Raw genomic sequence first — 13,529 nt, 5'->3', positions numbered from 1 at the left:
CTCAGGACAAGTGGGTGCTGAATATTGTTTGCAATGGATACAGTCTTCGGTTCACCAGCCCTCCTCCATCGATTCCTCCGGTCTGCTCACAGTATCAACTGCGCGAGCTCCAGGCGGAGGCCGATATCCTGTTAAGGAAAAGGGCGATAGAAGACGTACCTCAGTCTCAAAGAGGAAGAGGGCTGTACTCCCGGTTCTTTCTGGTCCGCAAGAAGGACAAGAAAGAGTTCAGGCCCATTCTGGACTTGCGAGAAGCAAACCAGTGGATTCGCAGAGAAAAGTTTTGCATGCTGTCGTTGCATCAGATTTACCCTCAGTTGCAACAGGGAGTCTGGCTATGTGCAATAGACCTACAGGATGCGTACTTCCATGTGCCCATTGCACCCAAACACAGGAAGTTCCTGCGATTTCAAGTCGGCACCAATCACTATCTATACACGGTACTTCCATTCGGGCTGAAGTCTGCGCCCAGAACTTTCTCGAAGTGCATGGCAGTGGTAGCGGCACACCTGAGGAAGAACAAGGTGTTTGTCTACCCGTACCTGGACGATTGATTGATCAAGGCCTCCTCCTTCTCGGAAGCTCAAGGGCACTTCCAGAAGACGTGCATTCTCTTGAACAAGCTGGGGTTGCACATCAACATGTCCAAGTCTGTCCCGACTCCGGTCCAGTGCATTCAGTACTTGGGGGCCACCATCGATACGATGTCCGCAAGCGTGTGTCCTTCGGAGGAGCGACGATTATCACTCCTTCGGAAGGCTCAGGCTCTTATGACCACTCCATCTACGACAGTGAGGAAGGTGTCATCTCTACTGGGATCGATGGCCTCTTGTATCTTCCTGACGCCACACGCGCGGCTACACATGAGACCGCTGCAGGAGTGCTTGGAGGATCAGTGGGACCAGAGGAGAGGATCGTGGGACGACAAGATACGACTGTCTGTGCATGCTCTTCAGTCTCTGAAGTGGTGGTGTTCAGCGGAGAATCTCCTCAGGGGAGTTCCCTTCCACAAGGACATTCCCACTCAGATTTTCGTGACGGATGCTTCTCTCCAGGGCTGGGGAGCGCACTCCGGAGATTTACAGATTCAAGGGACGTGGTCCCCGACGGAGTCCACGTACCACATCAATTTCCTGGAACTCAGAGCTGTTCACTTGGCACTGAAGGCCTTTCTCCCGTCCTTCCAGACCAACTCCCTGCTTGTACAGACGGACAATACGACCACGATGTATTACCTCAACAAGCAGGGGGGTTCGAGATCACGCACCCTGTCGCAGAAGGCGCAGGCGATCTGGCACTGGCTTCTGGCCCGAGGATTGACGATAACGGCCACCCATCTGCCAGGTGTGCAGAATGTTCAGGCAGACGCACTGAGCAGACTGATTCAGGAAAACCACGAATGGTTCATAAACGACAAAGTACTAGGAGAAGTCTTCGCAAGGTGGGGAACTCCGGACATAGATCTGTTCGCCACCGCAGAAAACAGCAAATGCCGAGACTTCGCGTCCAGGTACTACCAGCCGGGGACGCTGGGGAATGCGTTATGGATCAACTGGTCGAACAGCTTTCTGTACGCTTTTCTACCCATTCCCCTGATTCCGACGGCTCTCATCAAGCTGTCCCAGTCCAGGGCGCGGATGATACTGATTGCCCCGGAATGGCTCAGGCAGTGGTGGTTCATGGACCTGCTTCACCGGTCTCTCCTTCCTCACATGAAGTTGCCGTGCAGGCCGGACCTTCTCACGAAGTTCGGGGGGCAGATGGTGCACCCCAACCTCTCGTCTTTGAGTTTGGCGGCATGGCTCCTGAGATAGTGCAATATGGCCATCTTAATCTCCCAGAAGATTGCATGGACATACTGAAGGAGGCTAAGCGACCTTCCACTAGGACTTCTTATGCTTACAAGTAGTCCAAGAACTATGACCCGACGACGTGTAAGGAAGATGTCATCCTTCCATACCTTCTACATCTGGCGCAGTCTGGGCTTAATGTCCATTCCATTAAGGTCCATCTGGCTGCCTTGACTGACTACAGGAAATGCCCTTCACAGACTTCCTTCTTTCAGATCCCTGTGATCAAAGACTTTTTGGAAGGCTTGAAGAAAGTGTTTCCTCCTGTCAGGCTTCCTTCGCCTTCATGGGAACTGAATGTGGTGCTGTCCAGGTTGATGAAGGAGCCTTTTGAACCTATTCATAAGGCTTTGTTGCAGCACCTGTCCTGGAAGGCGGCGTTCCTTGTGGCCATTACATCGGCCAGCAGGGTGAGTGAAATTCAGGCGTTGTGTTGCCAAGAACCTTATACTGTATTTCATGCTGCTAAGGTTGTTATGCGTACTCACCCTAAGTTTCTTCCCAAGGTTATTTCTGATTTTCATGTCAACCAGACTATAACTTTGCCTAGGTTTTTTCAGAATCCTTCATCTCCAGCGGAAAGGTCTTTACATTCCCTGGATGTGCGGAGGGTGTTGCAATTTTATCTGGATAAAACCAAAGATATTCGTAGGTCGGACCAACTGTTTATCAATTATAGATCGGTCAGGACAGGTCTTGCTACTTCTAAGCAGTCCATCTCGAGGTGGATTGTGTCCTGCATACAATTGTGTTACCAAAAAGCTAATAAGACCTTAGGAGGTAAACCTAAGGCTCATTCCACCAGGGGCAAAGCTGCCACGACTGCTTTGCTCCGTAATGTTCCAATTGCAGAAATCTGCAAGGCGGCCACTTGGAAGTCGGTCCATACCTTTGCTAAGCATTACTGCCTGGACACTGATGCCAGAGCAGACGCTCAGGTTGGGCAGGCTTCGCTGCGAAATCTGTTCGCACAATAGTGGTGTTGTTTCTCGTTTCTCCACCGCCGCTTTGGTGTGGGGATGGGCTTGCCATTCTATTCACTAGATTATGACTATACACAGAGACCCCCTACTACAGAAGGAGTAGTTTCTGTCCTGTAACTCCAGTTCTGTAGTAGGGGTATCTCTGTTATAGTCATAAGCGCCCGCCCTCCTCCCCGGTGGAGAGAGATATTCATGTAAGGAATGCTACAGGTCTGGCGTGTTACGCCTTCAAAAAGAACTGAAAGTAAAAGGGACCTGCAGTGCATTCTGGGATACTGTGAAGTTCTGGAAGGTTCTCTTAAAGGCACAGTATCCTGTTCTGAGCCACATGGGGCGTGTCTGTCCAGATCCTTCTCTCTATCATTCCAGAGGGTTTTTACTGCTGAAGCAAGGGAAATCTGTACAGGCTTTGCTGTTTTGTGGATTTTTTTGGTGGAATTTCTAGTTGAAGTACTGGACAGTGTAGCCTGTGTTATAGGCTGCATTATCTGCCTTTAATTCTCTCTTAAGTGTCTGTGCAGGTCTGCATTTTTCGACACTGTAAGAGATTATTTTTGATTGCTCCGGGGTCCACGCACATGGACGGGACTATTCACTAGATTATGACTATAACAGAGATACCCCTACTACAGAACTGGAGTTACAGGACAGAAACTACTCTTTCTTAACATTATCAGGGATATCAGGCCTCTTAAACATGAAATACTTCCTGGTAGTTCTCAGTGTCCAACAGTTGTTTTGCATCAGCGTGATCTCTATGGCTAGTAAATTTATTGTCACATGATGTAAGAACATTACTATATGGACTCTCATGCCACAGTAGATTGAAATAAGACCAATGTTGTTCTTCATCTTTGTACCATATATAATTTGGTGCTACTATGGTAATTATGCAAACTGGCCAAAATATGTGTGATCTTTTGAATATATAGAATTTCAGTGCATACATTTAACTGAAAGGAATGCCACTGGTCTTCCATACAAGATATTTTATACCGTACTGATTTTAAATGTAAGCTGTACAAGGCAATGTCTGGCTTTTGAGAAGTCTGCCTTTATGTGAGGTACTGTGTGGAATTGGAAGCCATTTAAAATAGAAAGAAGGGTACTGAATACATTTTGCTATATTGGAAGATTGTAAAAGCAATAATGTCAAAAGAAACAAATGTTCTCAAAATTTGTAGAAACAAATTGTTTGCATTGATCTAACGTTTGCTTACATTGTTTATAGCAGCCGCCTGCTCTCTGTAATCTGCTTACTCTTCAATCATTTTTACTTTCCAGAGGAAAGACATTCACGAGGAGCTTTTGAAAAGTCAGAAGGTTTTTTCAGAGAAGTTGAACCACTTGAGTCGCCGCCTGGCTTGGATCAATGTCACCATTTATTCCAAGGTAAAACATGAGGAGAAGAGAGCAAGAGCAGCACCATGTCAAATGTGCTCCTGGACCATTTAAGCTCGACTCCGAAGGCCAAGTCTTTTCTTTTGGGAGCTCACCCACCCCTAAATTCGTTAATGATTTCTACAGAGAGAAGCCTTCTTTTGTACTCTATAGCTTGTCAATGAAAGGAAAAAATTGATTTAGAGGTGGCAATGGGGAAAGTGTGTTGTAGGACTTTAAGTCACTATTACAGATTTATGATCTCATTTTCATAATCCCTGAAATGGGAGAAGGGACAATATGGTTTAAGGCTTGCAAATATTAATGTTTTCAAGTATATTAGGTAACACAAATGAAGACCCCCCCACCGACTTTGTAGATTGTGTTGTGGATATTGTTCATGGAAAAACTGAAGCTTGTATATATTTGTCAGAGGAATTTAGTACTTTGACGGCAGTGGTCCAGATACACCTGTAACTTTTAGTCTTTGTGATACATTAAACCCTTTTCCCTGATCTTGACATTTGAAGCCCATCCTTACCAGTGAAATATGTAAAATCTGTCTTGGGAAGAGAACTTTCTCTGAAAGTGTTTCCATGCTTTCCTACAGGAGAAGATGATGGACATTTATTGGCTTCTGAGGGTCTGCATCCAGACCATTGAACACAGTGACAGAACTGGTACTCTCTTCGCCTTCATGCCAGAGTTCTACCTGAGTGTTGCCATGAACAGCTACAGTGCTCTCAAGAACTACTTCAGCCCAGTCAATAGCATAGAGGAGCTCCCAGGTAAGTTAGCCCTGCTTCTATAGGCGTCTAAACAATTCAAGCTTGTAGTCTGTTTCCTGATACTGACTTAATCTACCTACAAAGAATCTTACTCCAACCATAATGCCCATTATTTCTACTCCTTGTGGGATATCATCTCTGTAGACGATTGTAGGGACATCTGCAGAGATGAATCTGCCCCTGAAAATCTTGCTGCAAAAAAGACTTTGAAAATAAGGACTTTAGGTCTCATCCATAAGGGTCCCTAGTAGTAATCCTGTGAAAATTCCATTTGCCATGCACTTTTTCTTCTGTCTCATAGCTCGTTCCTAACTCCGCTCACCACCCACATACATTTCTCTGACTCTTCTGATGTAGTTTCTTCTAATCTACCTTTACATAAACTCTGCTGTTCCTCTTTTTGCTCACAAATATTTTGTGGCTTTATATTTTCGGAATGTTTTTTATGTTAATTGATTTAGTTTAACTCTTCAAACTATTTCTTGTAGTCCAGAGCTATTTGTATCTATTTTGTTTGATTGTCCATTTTTATTTGCAGACATTACCTTTTACTACCATCCAGCAGGTCAGAAATGTGGCATAGTTTTTAAAATCTATTTCAGCTGCTGATGAAGAGAAGGGACTGAATACCTTTGTTTTACTCCATTTCCTCGTCCTGCTGAAACAGTACCTTTGTTCAACCAATCTTTGTTAATCTATTCGCTAGTTGCCTTCGGTTGGTGCATACATCATCCAATATGATGGGATACTTAAGGGATTTGTGCATATATACATCTTTCACCAACATAATTTCCTCATTCCTTGTGAGTTGATTTGGTTGATCACTATTTGTGATTTACTTTCCTCAGTAATCTGTGTCACAAACACTTCACTTCTCTCTGTTGGCGGGATCATCACCCACTAAGTTACTCATTTCATCACTTTGCTTTTTGGAGTTTTTCCTTAAGTTAATTTGTGTTCCTTTTGTATTCTGTTGTATTATGCCTGCACCCTGGCTTCTACTGGATTATGGAATCCGTACTACTTCTGAAATTTAATTTGTTCTTTTTTGGATCATTCCTTGCCACCTGTGAAATGTTTATACCTTTTAGTTTTTTTCTGTCTGCTCAGTGACCCTTTTTCGAGGCATGTATTGCTTCCACATGACTATCTGGTGTGCTAAGTAGACTGTAGGATGGAGTTGCCCTATCTTCTGGCAAGCTGAGTGTGAGAAATAGGGTTGGCAGTTTTATCTTGCCTTTCACTCTGATTGGTAATCCAAAAGTTTGTGTGGGCTCTGTCAATGTGCAAGCTTTAAGGGCTCAGGCATCCATGTTCTTAAGCACAGTGACAAAACATCTCAGGTTAGACGATAACCGCCTCAAATTACAAAGGTTAATACCCTGTAACCTAGCGAATAACAAAGATTACTTAATTCACACTATCCAGAGACAAATGGAGGTATAGTCTGATACACAAAGTCCTTTCTAGAGTGCTAGAACATATTCAGATCGTAACAACACTATATTAATACACCATAATTATAGTTTTAGTTTGATATAACTGATCACAAGCTATTTGTTGGCTAGTGCTTAATTGTTCCTGCTTACATCTGCAGTTTTCCATCTAAGGCTATTTTTGATTTTCTCACATTGTCTTGCACTCCTTTAACTCATCGAACACCCCATAAATTCTGCAAGTTGATTTTTCTGTCCTTGCTTCTGTTGCTTTTAGGGAGGTTGTGTCTTTGTTAAGGTATGCCCAGTAAGGTTCTCGTCACTGAGAGCTATTAAGGTTTTGTCTGCCTTGGAGTATAGAAGCTGGATCTGCCCCCACTTCTAAATATTTCCACCTTTTTCAGTAGTATTTCTTGCTTTTCATTTTTCTGATGGATACTTCTAACTACAGATACTACACTTCGTAAATCACCAAAGGTTAGACTGGATACGGATACTTTAAGAGCAGTTCTCCTGTGCGCCATTGGGTGGGATCGTGCAGCTCCATGCCGATGGCATTCCACCCCAGAACTGAGGAACAGAGATCCATATAAGCACCACTCGTGCACACTGTTCTGACTTCAGTTCCTTTTTAGGGCTCGCTCCCTGCGTTGCACTGCGCAGCACGAGCCCTTTAGTAGATGAAAAACGGGGTTTGGAAGCTGCCTTAGGAATCGCACACGCTTATGCGTGTGCTTTTCCTTTTGTGGGCAGCTATTGGCCTTTGCACGCATCTTTTTTATAAAAGACTGCACGCAATTGGCCAAAGGCGGGTGCATTGCTCCGCCCATGGCCTATTGGTGTCTATTACGCGCTTGGTCCGCGTAATTGACCCCAATAGGCCATGGCTCGCAGTGGCGTGCGCGCGCACACCACTCGCAGGCTTAAGCGGAAGTGAAAGCGAAGGCTTGAAATACAAAGCTCCCAAGACAGACCCCGGGTAGCATTGACAGAAGAGACCAGCCACCAGCCCCTTTCACAGTTTCTACCCACCACATAGGCTGCATCCGCAGTTTACCACAACCACACGCAGGCTGCATCCGCAGTTCACCACAACCACACGCAGCCCCAGACCTCTCTCCACACAGCATCACCCTAATCTCAAAAATACTGGTGCCAACCCCGCTGCCCTGTCCAGGAAATACTAATTTTCCCATACATGCAAGCAACGCGCATAACTTTGATAAAAGCACGTACCAAGCTAAAGGGACGCCTGGATCCGAGAGGGGCACACCTGACTCTGCAGCACAGTCTTCTTTCAAGCTTTCGTGGTGGAGCACCCCTCTGTGTGAAGTGGGTCAGCCCTGGGGATGGCACGCGTGTCCTGGGTGTTAGCTGGGCCTGTGTGCTCCCCGGGAGTCTCTCAGCCCTACCTGTCAGTCTGAAAAATAAAGAAGTCTTTGTACAGCGCAGTCACTTCTCTAATTCCGTGAAATGGCACTGTATGCAAATCTCCGGGCTGTGTAAGAGCTCTGCCATTCTTCCGCTAATCCGAGGACCCCGAACCCCGCTCTCTGACCCACGCCTGCCCCCCCCACCTCTCCGGCAGAGTAAACTCTCCTTTTCTGTTATATCCCACCGCTTTTTGTGGCTCCGCTGTGCACACGTTGGCATAAGCAAACACAGGCACATAAAACACACCGCACAAGACACGCAAAAGCACGCAAAACACTGCACAAGACACTAATACAGAAAGGTACAAGCAAATACGCATCTAAAACACACCGCATATAACACGCAAACACAGAAGCACTTCAATGCAGCAGGCCCGGTTATAGCAGGGGGCCGGGTGGGCCAAACCCACCCAAAACATGACAATTGGCCCACCCAGTCAGGGCAGAAGAGGGCACGGAGAAGGCACCTGTAAGTGCTTCCTCCATGTCAACGTCACAACATTGTGATATATTTTACTGACTTCACTTTCATTATCAGTCACCTATCAGTGCATTTATACCCAACTACAAGGCTGCGCTCGTACTGATGTACGGAGGCGGGACTGGCTTTGATCAGCAGTGTCTAGTTTAACCAATTGACAAGGCAGAGGAACTTGTCGTACCCTAGTCTCACTTTTAACCTGTATATTCATATAGTCCCTTTTTGTACTTTCGGCTTTGCATAAAATGCCCCCCTCCTTTCAATCTTTCATTCGCTCTTTTCTTGTTCCCGCTCTTTTTTTCTAGTATACATCAGCATCTCACTCTTTCGTGACCCCTCCTTGCTTCTCGAGTTCTTGCTTCCTGCTCCAGTGTGTCTCGTTTTTTTCTTTCACCTATTGCCACACCACCTATTACTGCCCAGGCTCTAAAGTGACCAGGTGACACCTTGTCATCAGGGATGCCATTTTAAGGCCCAGAGTTTTTCATTTCACTATTGATATTTTCAGGCATGTTAGTGACAGTGAAACTGATTACGCTGATGTGACCCAGGGATACAAGTCACACCATTTAATAGATTTATTTATGAAGTGCCAACAGGACAGAGTGCTGTACGAATAGAAGGAGGGCAAGCAGCCCAACGCTAAGCTTGGAAGTTAAGTAGTAAATAATGAATGCACAGCACGGAAAATGTTTTCCCTATGGCGTGTGTAGGAAGGTGGATATCTGACTATGGTTACCCCCAAACTTTTTACCTGGTGTTTAGCTGGTTTTTGACTTTAGTTGGCCTGGGATCCTGCTATCCAGGGCCCCAGGCTAATTGCTCTCTCCTTAAAATGGACTCCATGTACCTTAGGTACATACGCAATTGGAATTGGCACACCATATTGGCCCCTGTAACAGTGTACCCAGGTACCCAGGGCATAGGTGCTTCCAAGGCCTGCCAGGGGCTGCAGCATGTATTATGCCACCCCTGGCCTGGCTTCCATATTTGACACAACTGGCTGATCACTCAGCTGGGGTAAGTCGGTGTAACCACCCCTTACTTAGGTGTAGTATGCCTATACCTAACCTAAAATGGACACGTATGTTCCTATCAGCCACTCCTATGGAAGGCCTCATCAATCCTGGAGGCAGAGTGCTTGGAAATATGTGAGATGGTGCTCTGGCATGAGCTGAGCCTGTCTGCAGCTTTCGGAACCATGTCCTTTAGCTGTTTCATGATATTGTCATACCATATACTCTTAAGTGCATTATGAACCTCGCGGTTAAATGCTATCTTGGGTTTGGCTTTATCAAAACATGTCGAGTAAGGTGTCATACGAATTGGAATACTACCCCCTCGCCAGTTCTGGCGACGGGGGTAGCATTCCACCCTTCTAGAGGGACACGACATGTACCTAGCCTGAACCCCGGTTAAAGTTAAACAGAGCCTTAGCATCCCAAAATGGATGCTGCCACCACAGACACAAGTCTGACCTCCTGCTGCTGGGAGTCCTTCCAGCGAGGGCAGCTTGGACAAAGGGTTTCCTGCCTGGGGAGGTGCTAGCACCACTCCAGACAGGATTTTGTGTATTGGGTAGGACAGGGCTGAATAGAATCAGACATGCCTGGGGCACACAAGGTGTCCCTGTGCACAGGCCAGTTCAAACCGGTGCTGGGGCTTTCCAGCCCCAGCCCTGGCGCGAAACTGGAAACCACCCCCCTTCCTGGTTCCACCCAGAGGAGGGACCTAGTAGGTGATCCGGCCCCCCAGATTCGAATAAGAGTGGGAGCTGTGTCCTGAGACTTCAGATCATCCTGAATCAACTTGAAATACAGAAGAAGACTGGACTTCGACATTCTGCTGCACAGAAGACGGAAGAGAATCTCCCTTGTGGCCAAGGAGTGACCACCCTGTGAACACAGGCACCAACCAGCAACTCGACGTCTGCTTTGCCGCCGCCTCCCGCCGGAGCCCGAGCCCAGAGCCTGACAAGACCCAGACTCCCAGACTTCTCACCGCCCGATCCACAGTCCCTGCAAAGAAGGGACCCGTGGAGGCACCGAGAGACGTGGGACCGGACCTCTTGAAAGACCCCCGAGAAGCTGACTGCGCAGCATCAGAGGCACCCTCGACGCTGTGCTTTGGGGTTTGAGAAGCCCCAACCTCGAGCAGCCCTTGCACCGAAGATCAGCCCCCCAGCATCTCCACGATCTGCGTGGGGCGCTTTTGCACTGTGCCACTCGACGCGCCATCCCGGCCACTTGCCACGTGGCTAGCGGCCATCTTGGTGACGAAACCTTCAACTTACACTGCGGGTCTGGTTGCTCCAGACTTGCCCTCGCTCCTGTAAAAAGGAGCACCTGCTCTGACCTTGCTGGTCCGAGTAACAAGCCTTTTTCGATTCCTGCGTGGCTTGCATTAGCCAAGGCCTGTTTGCTCCAATCAAGTTGCCGACACCGCCAACAGCGAGAAGCCTGCATGGGACAGCTCGTGACCGACTCCTGGACGTCTTCGACCCCTCATGTCCACGTGGCTGCAGAGAGAAGCTACACCTCGACGCCTGTTTGCACCCGACATTGCCTGGTTCCAGTCTGGTTCCACGGTAGTCACTGGCTAGTGACTTTGAACATTGTCCCCTCTGCTTTCAGGTCTTCACCTCTTCAGATCCACCCTTGGATCCACCGGAACTCTTCACATCGAGTCGCCTGCAGCATCTTCAGCTCCAAGCACCATCGACCTGCGTGACGAAACCCAACACTACTTCGACCCTATGCACCCGCTTCCTGTGTGGTGTCCTTTCATTTGGTATTCAAGGGATTGTGTATGGTAAAACAGCTTGCTTCACATGCCTTTACAGAGTTTAGCCTAAGACTGCTTAGTCCATGCTACCCCTAGGATAGCTTGTCTATAAGGTTGACTTTACAACCTGCACCATAAGGGTTGCTTGGCATGGTACAAGGTGATCACTAGAACTAGTGAGCATCATATACCAGGCCAACTTCTCACAGCGTGCAGTAATCTTGCAGCAATTACACCTGCTGATGGTGTGGGTCGGTCACATGAGTGCAGTGTGAGCATTCTCCCTCTTGCCACCCCCTCGCTGCTAAACTGTTCAGGTGCGATGTGTGCCAGGAAGGGTTGGTTTCTGTTCAAGTTAGTCATGGTACATAATAATAACATAATACAATCCCGCGGAAGGACGGACGGCTGAGACGAACTAAACGCATTTCCTGTGCAGGTTTGGGACACTCCCCTAATGCCTTTGTTGTTTTGTGTGTGTGACTTTGGACAGTAGACTAGGGACACGTTTACGCGTGCCTGTAATGGTCTGTGTAGTAACAGATGGGGGCAGTAGTGCGAACCCCCAATGACTTCAGTCCTCATGCAGCTACCAATGCGGGGCAGTTGTCTCCTGTTCTATACCTTGAGAGATGCTGTTAACCAATGCCCAGCTAACTCCAGGGCCTTGGCGTTGAGGACCATAATGGATGCTGGTGCTGTCCAAATTAAGTAAAAGACAAATTATGCAGCACATTTTGTGGTAGTATTATTTAATTACTGTCATTTTTAAAATGATTAACACTGTTTGGATGCAGGTTTCACCTCATTAGTACCAGTATAACATCCAGATGCAGTAATAATAAACAAAAAGGTGACCAATCAACCTTTGTGAAGGTACTGCCACTGCACAACAAAACGTTTTGCTGCATGTAAGATAACTTTTGCAGATTATGCAGCAGATCGTGGCTTATATGGCAAATGCGTTAAATTACTTTGTATATGCGGAAAATGCAGCAGCTGCATATTCACATAATTCCGGTAGCCATTCTTATATTTGTATCTTTCACTTCTGTGTTAGAGAGAGTATGGCATAGTTTGTTCTAAATCTCGCTAGAAACTCTATTTCTTTCTATTGCCCTGCATTGACAGTTCCGACCGAACCGTCGCATTATTAATGTTTGAGCTATTAGTGTTGCATTATTTACCAATTCCAATAGCTCAAACTTTAATAGTTTGAGCCCTATTGCATTGCAAATGCTTGTTTTCTGTGCCTTCAGATGTGGATCCGTAGGTTCTCCCTGGTCTTTAACCAAACTTTCATTCTCAATTTTCTTTTGTGTAAGGTAAATATCATCCACTAATACTGCAGGCTTCAAGCTTAGCAGGGACTGTGGCAAGCAAAAGTCTGTGATGGACCCACAAGAAGTCTGTTTGTTGTGCCTGGGTCGGACGATGTCTCCAAGGCCTGTGGTGACTGCGCCCAGATAAACTCAAAGCCAAGCTCAAAGCCACAAAGTACAAGAAGACTTTACACTATGACTAGTCGAAGTCAAAAGGAAGGTCTCGTTCCTGAATTCATTCTGGCCAGAGAGAACTTGTTGCAGTCAAAGTCTTTGGTTTAGTTCAAGTAGAAACCTAAGAAATCCAAGGGCTGGTCTCAAACTCCACGGAGAGTTTGAGGACATCAACATGCCTCCCAGTCTCGCTCCTGATCTATATTGAAGCAGATTCCATCTCTGGTCCTGATGTACCCGGCCTTTCCAGCTCCTCATTGACGTTGCAGTAAATAGAAGCCTTCAGTGAGGCTATGCTGCTGATCCTTTGCTGCCCTCAAACTTCGGAGATGGTTTGAGGGCATTGACATGCCTCCCAGTCTTGCTCCCGATCTCCATTGTAGTCAATTCAATCTCTGGTTCCAACGCATCCTGATGTTACAGGTCCTCTGCTATGTTGCAGCAAAGTAGAAGTGTTCAGGGAGACTTTGCTGCAGATCCCTTGCACTTTACCAACTCACTCTGGCATGTCTTAAGGCCCAAAGGAACCTTGGGACCTCAAGTCAGACTTCTACTAGCGGGTCTGCCCTCGGCCCTGTCTATAACCTCTGGAGCCACATTAGGTTCAGCACTAACTCTGGTGCCCTCTTTGGCCGCGACGCATCACCTGCGCACTGGCCCCAATTGCATCAGCACCTCATGCATGTATACAGCTTATAGTGCTGTCTCACTCTGAAGCAAATCCACCATGACTACGACCGATGTTGCGACTAGCACACAACCTCTTGGCAATCCCCCTGATAACTTGCTCTTACCACATGGTAGGGCCCAGACTTTACATACTCTATTTGAAACAGAGTCTAATAATGATAATTCTGATGACTGGGATGATTATATTCACCAATATGACGAGAACAAT

At 46.8% G+C, this 13,529-nt stretch overlaps 1 protein-coding gene across 3 annotated transcripts in view; it reads left to right on the top strand.

Annotated features, from left to right (window-relative positions):
- RNF123 (ring finger protein 123) overlaps nt 1–13,529 on the top strand; it is a 1,600,675-nt gene that overhangs the window by 775,128 nt on the left and 812,018 nt on the right. For all 3 annotated transcript variants that reach the window (XM_078661207.1, XM_078661208.1, XM_078661206.1), the window contains exons 26-27: nt 4,118–4,225; nt 4,824–5,001. In XM_078661207.1, coding sequence (XP_078517333.1) covers nt 4,118–4,225; nt 4,824–5,001 — 286 coding nt within the window. The remainder of the gene's footprint in view (nt 1–4,117; nt 4,226–4,823; nt 5,002–13,529) is intronic.

This window comes from Lissotriton helveticus, chromosome 9 (genome assembly GCF_964261635.1).
Source record: "Lissotriton helveticus chromosome 9, aLisHel1.1, whole genome shotgun sequence".
In the NCBI taxonomy this organism is placed as follows: domain Eukaryota; kingdom Metazoa; phylum Chordata; class Amphibia; order Caudata; family Salamandridae; genus Lissotriton; species Lissotriton helveticus.
The sequence above is the reverse complement of the archived record's forward strand: the minus strand, read 5'-3'. Positions and strand labels throughout refer to the sequence as shown.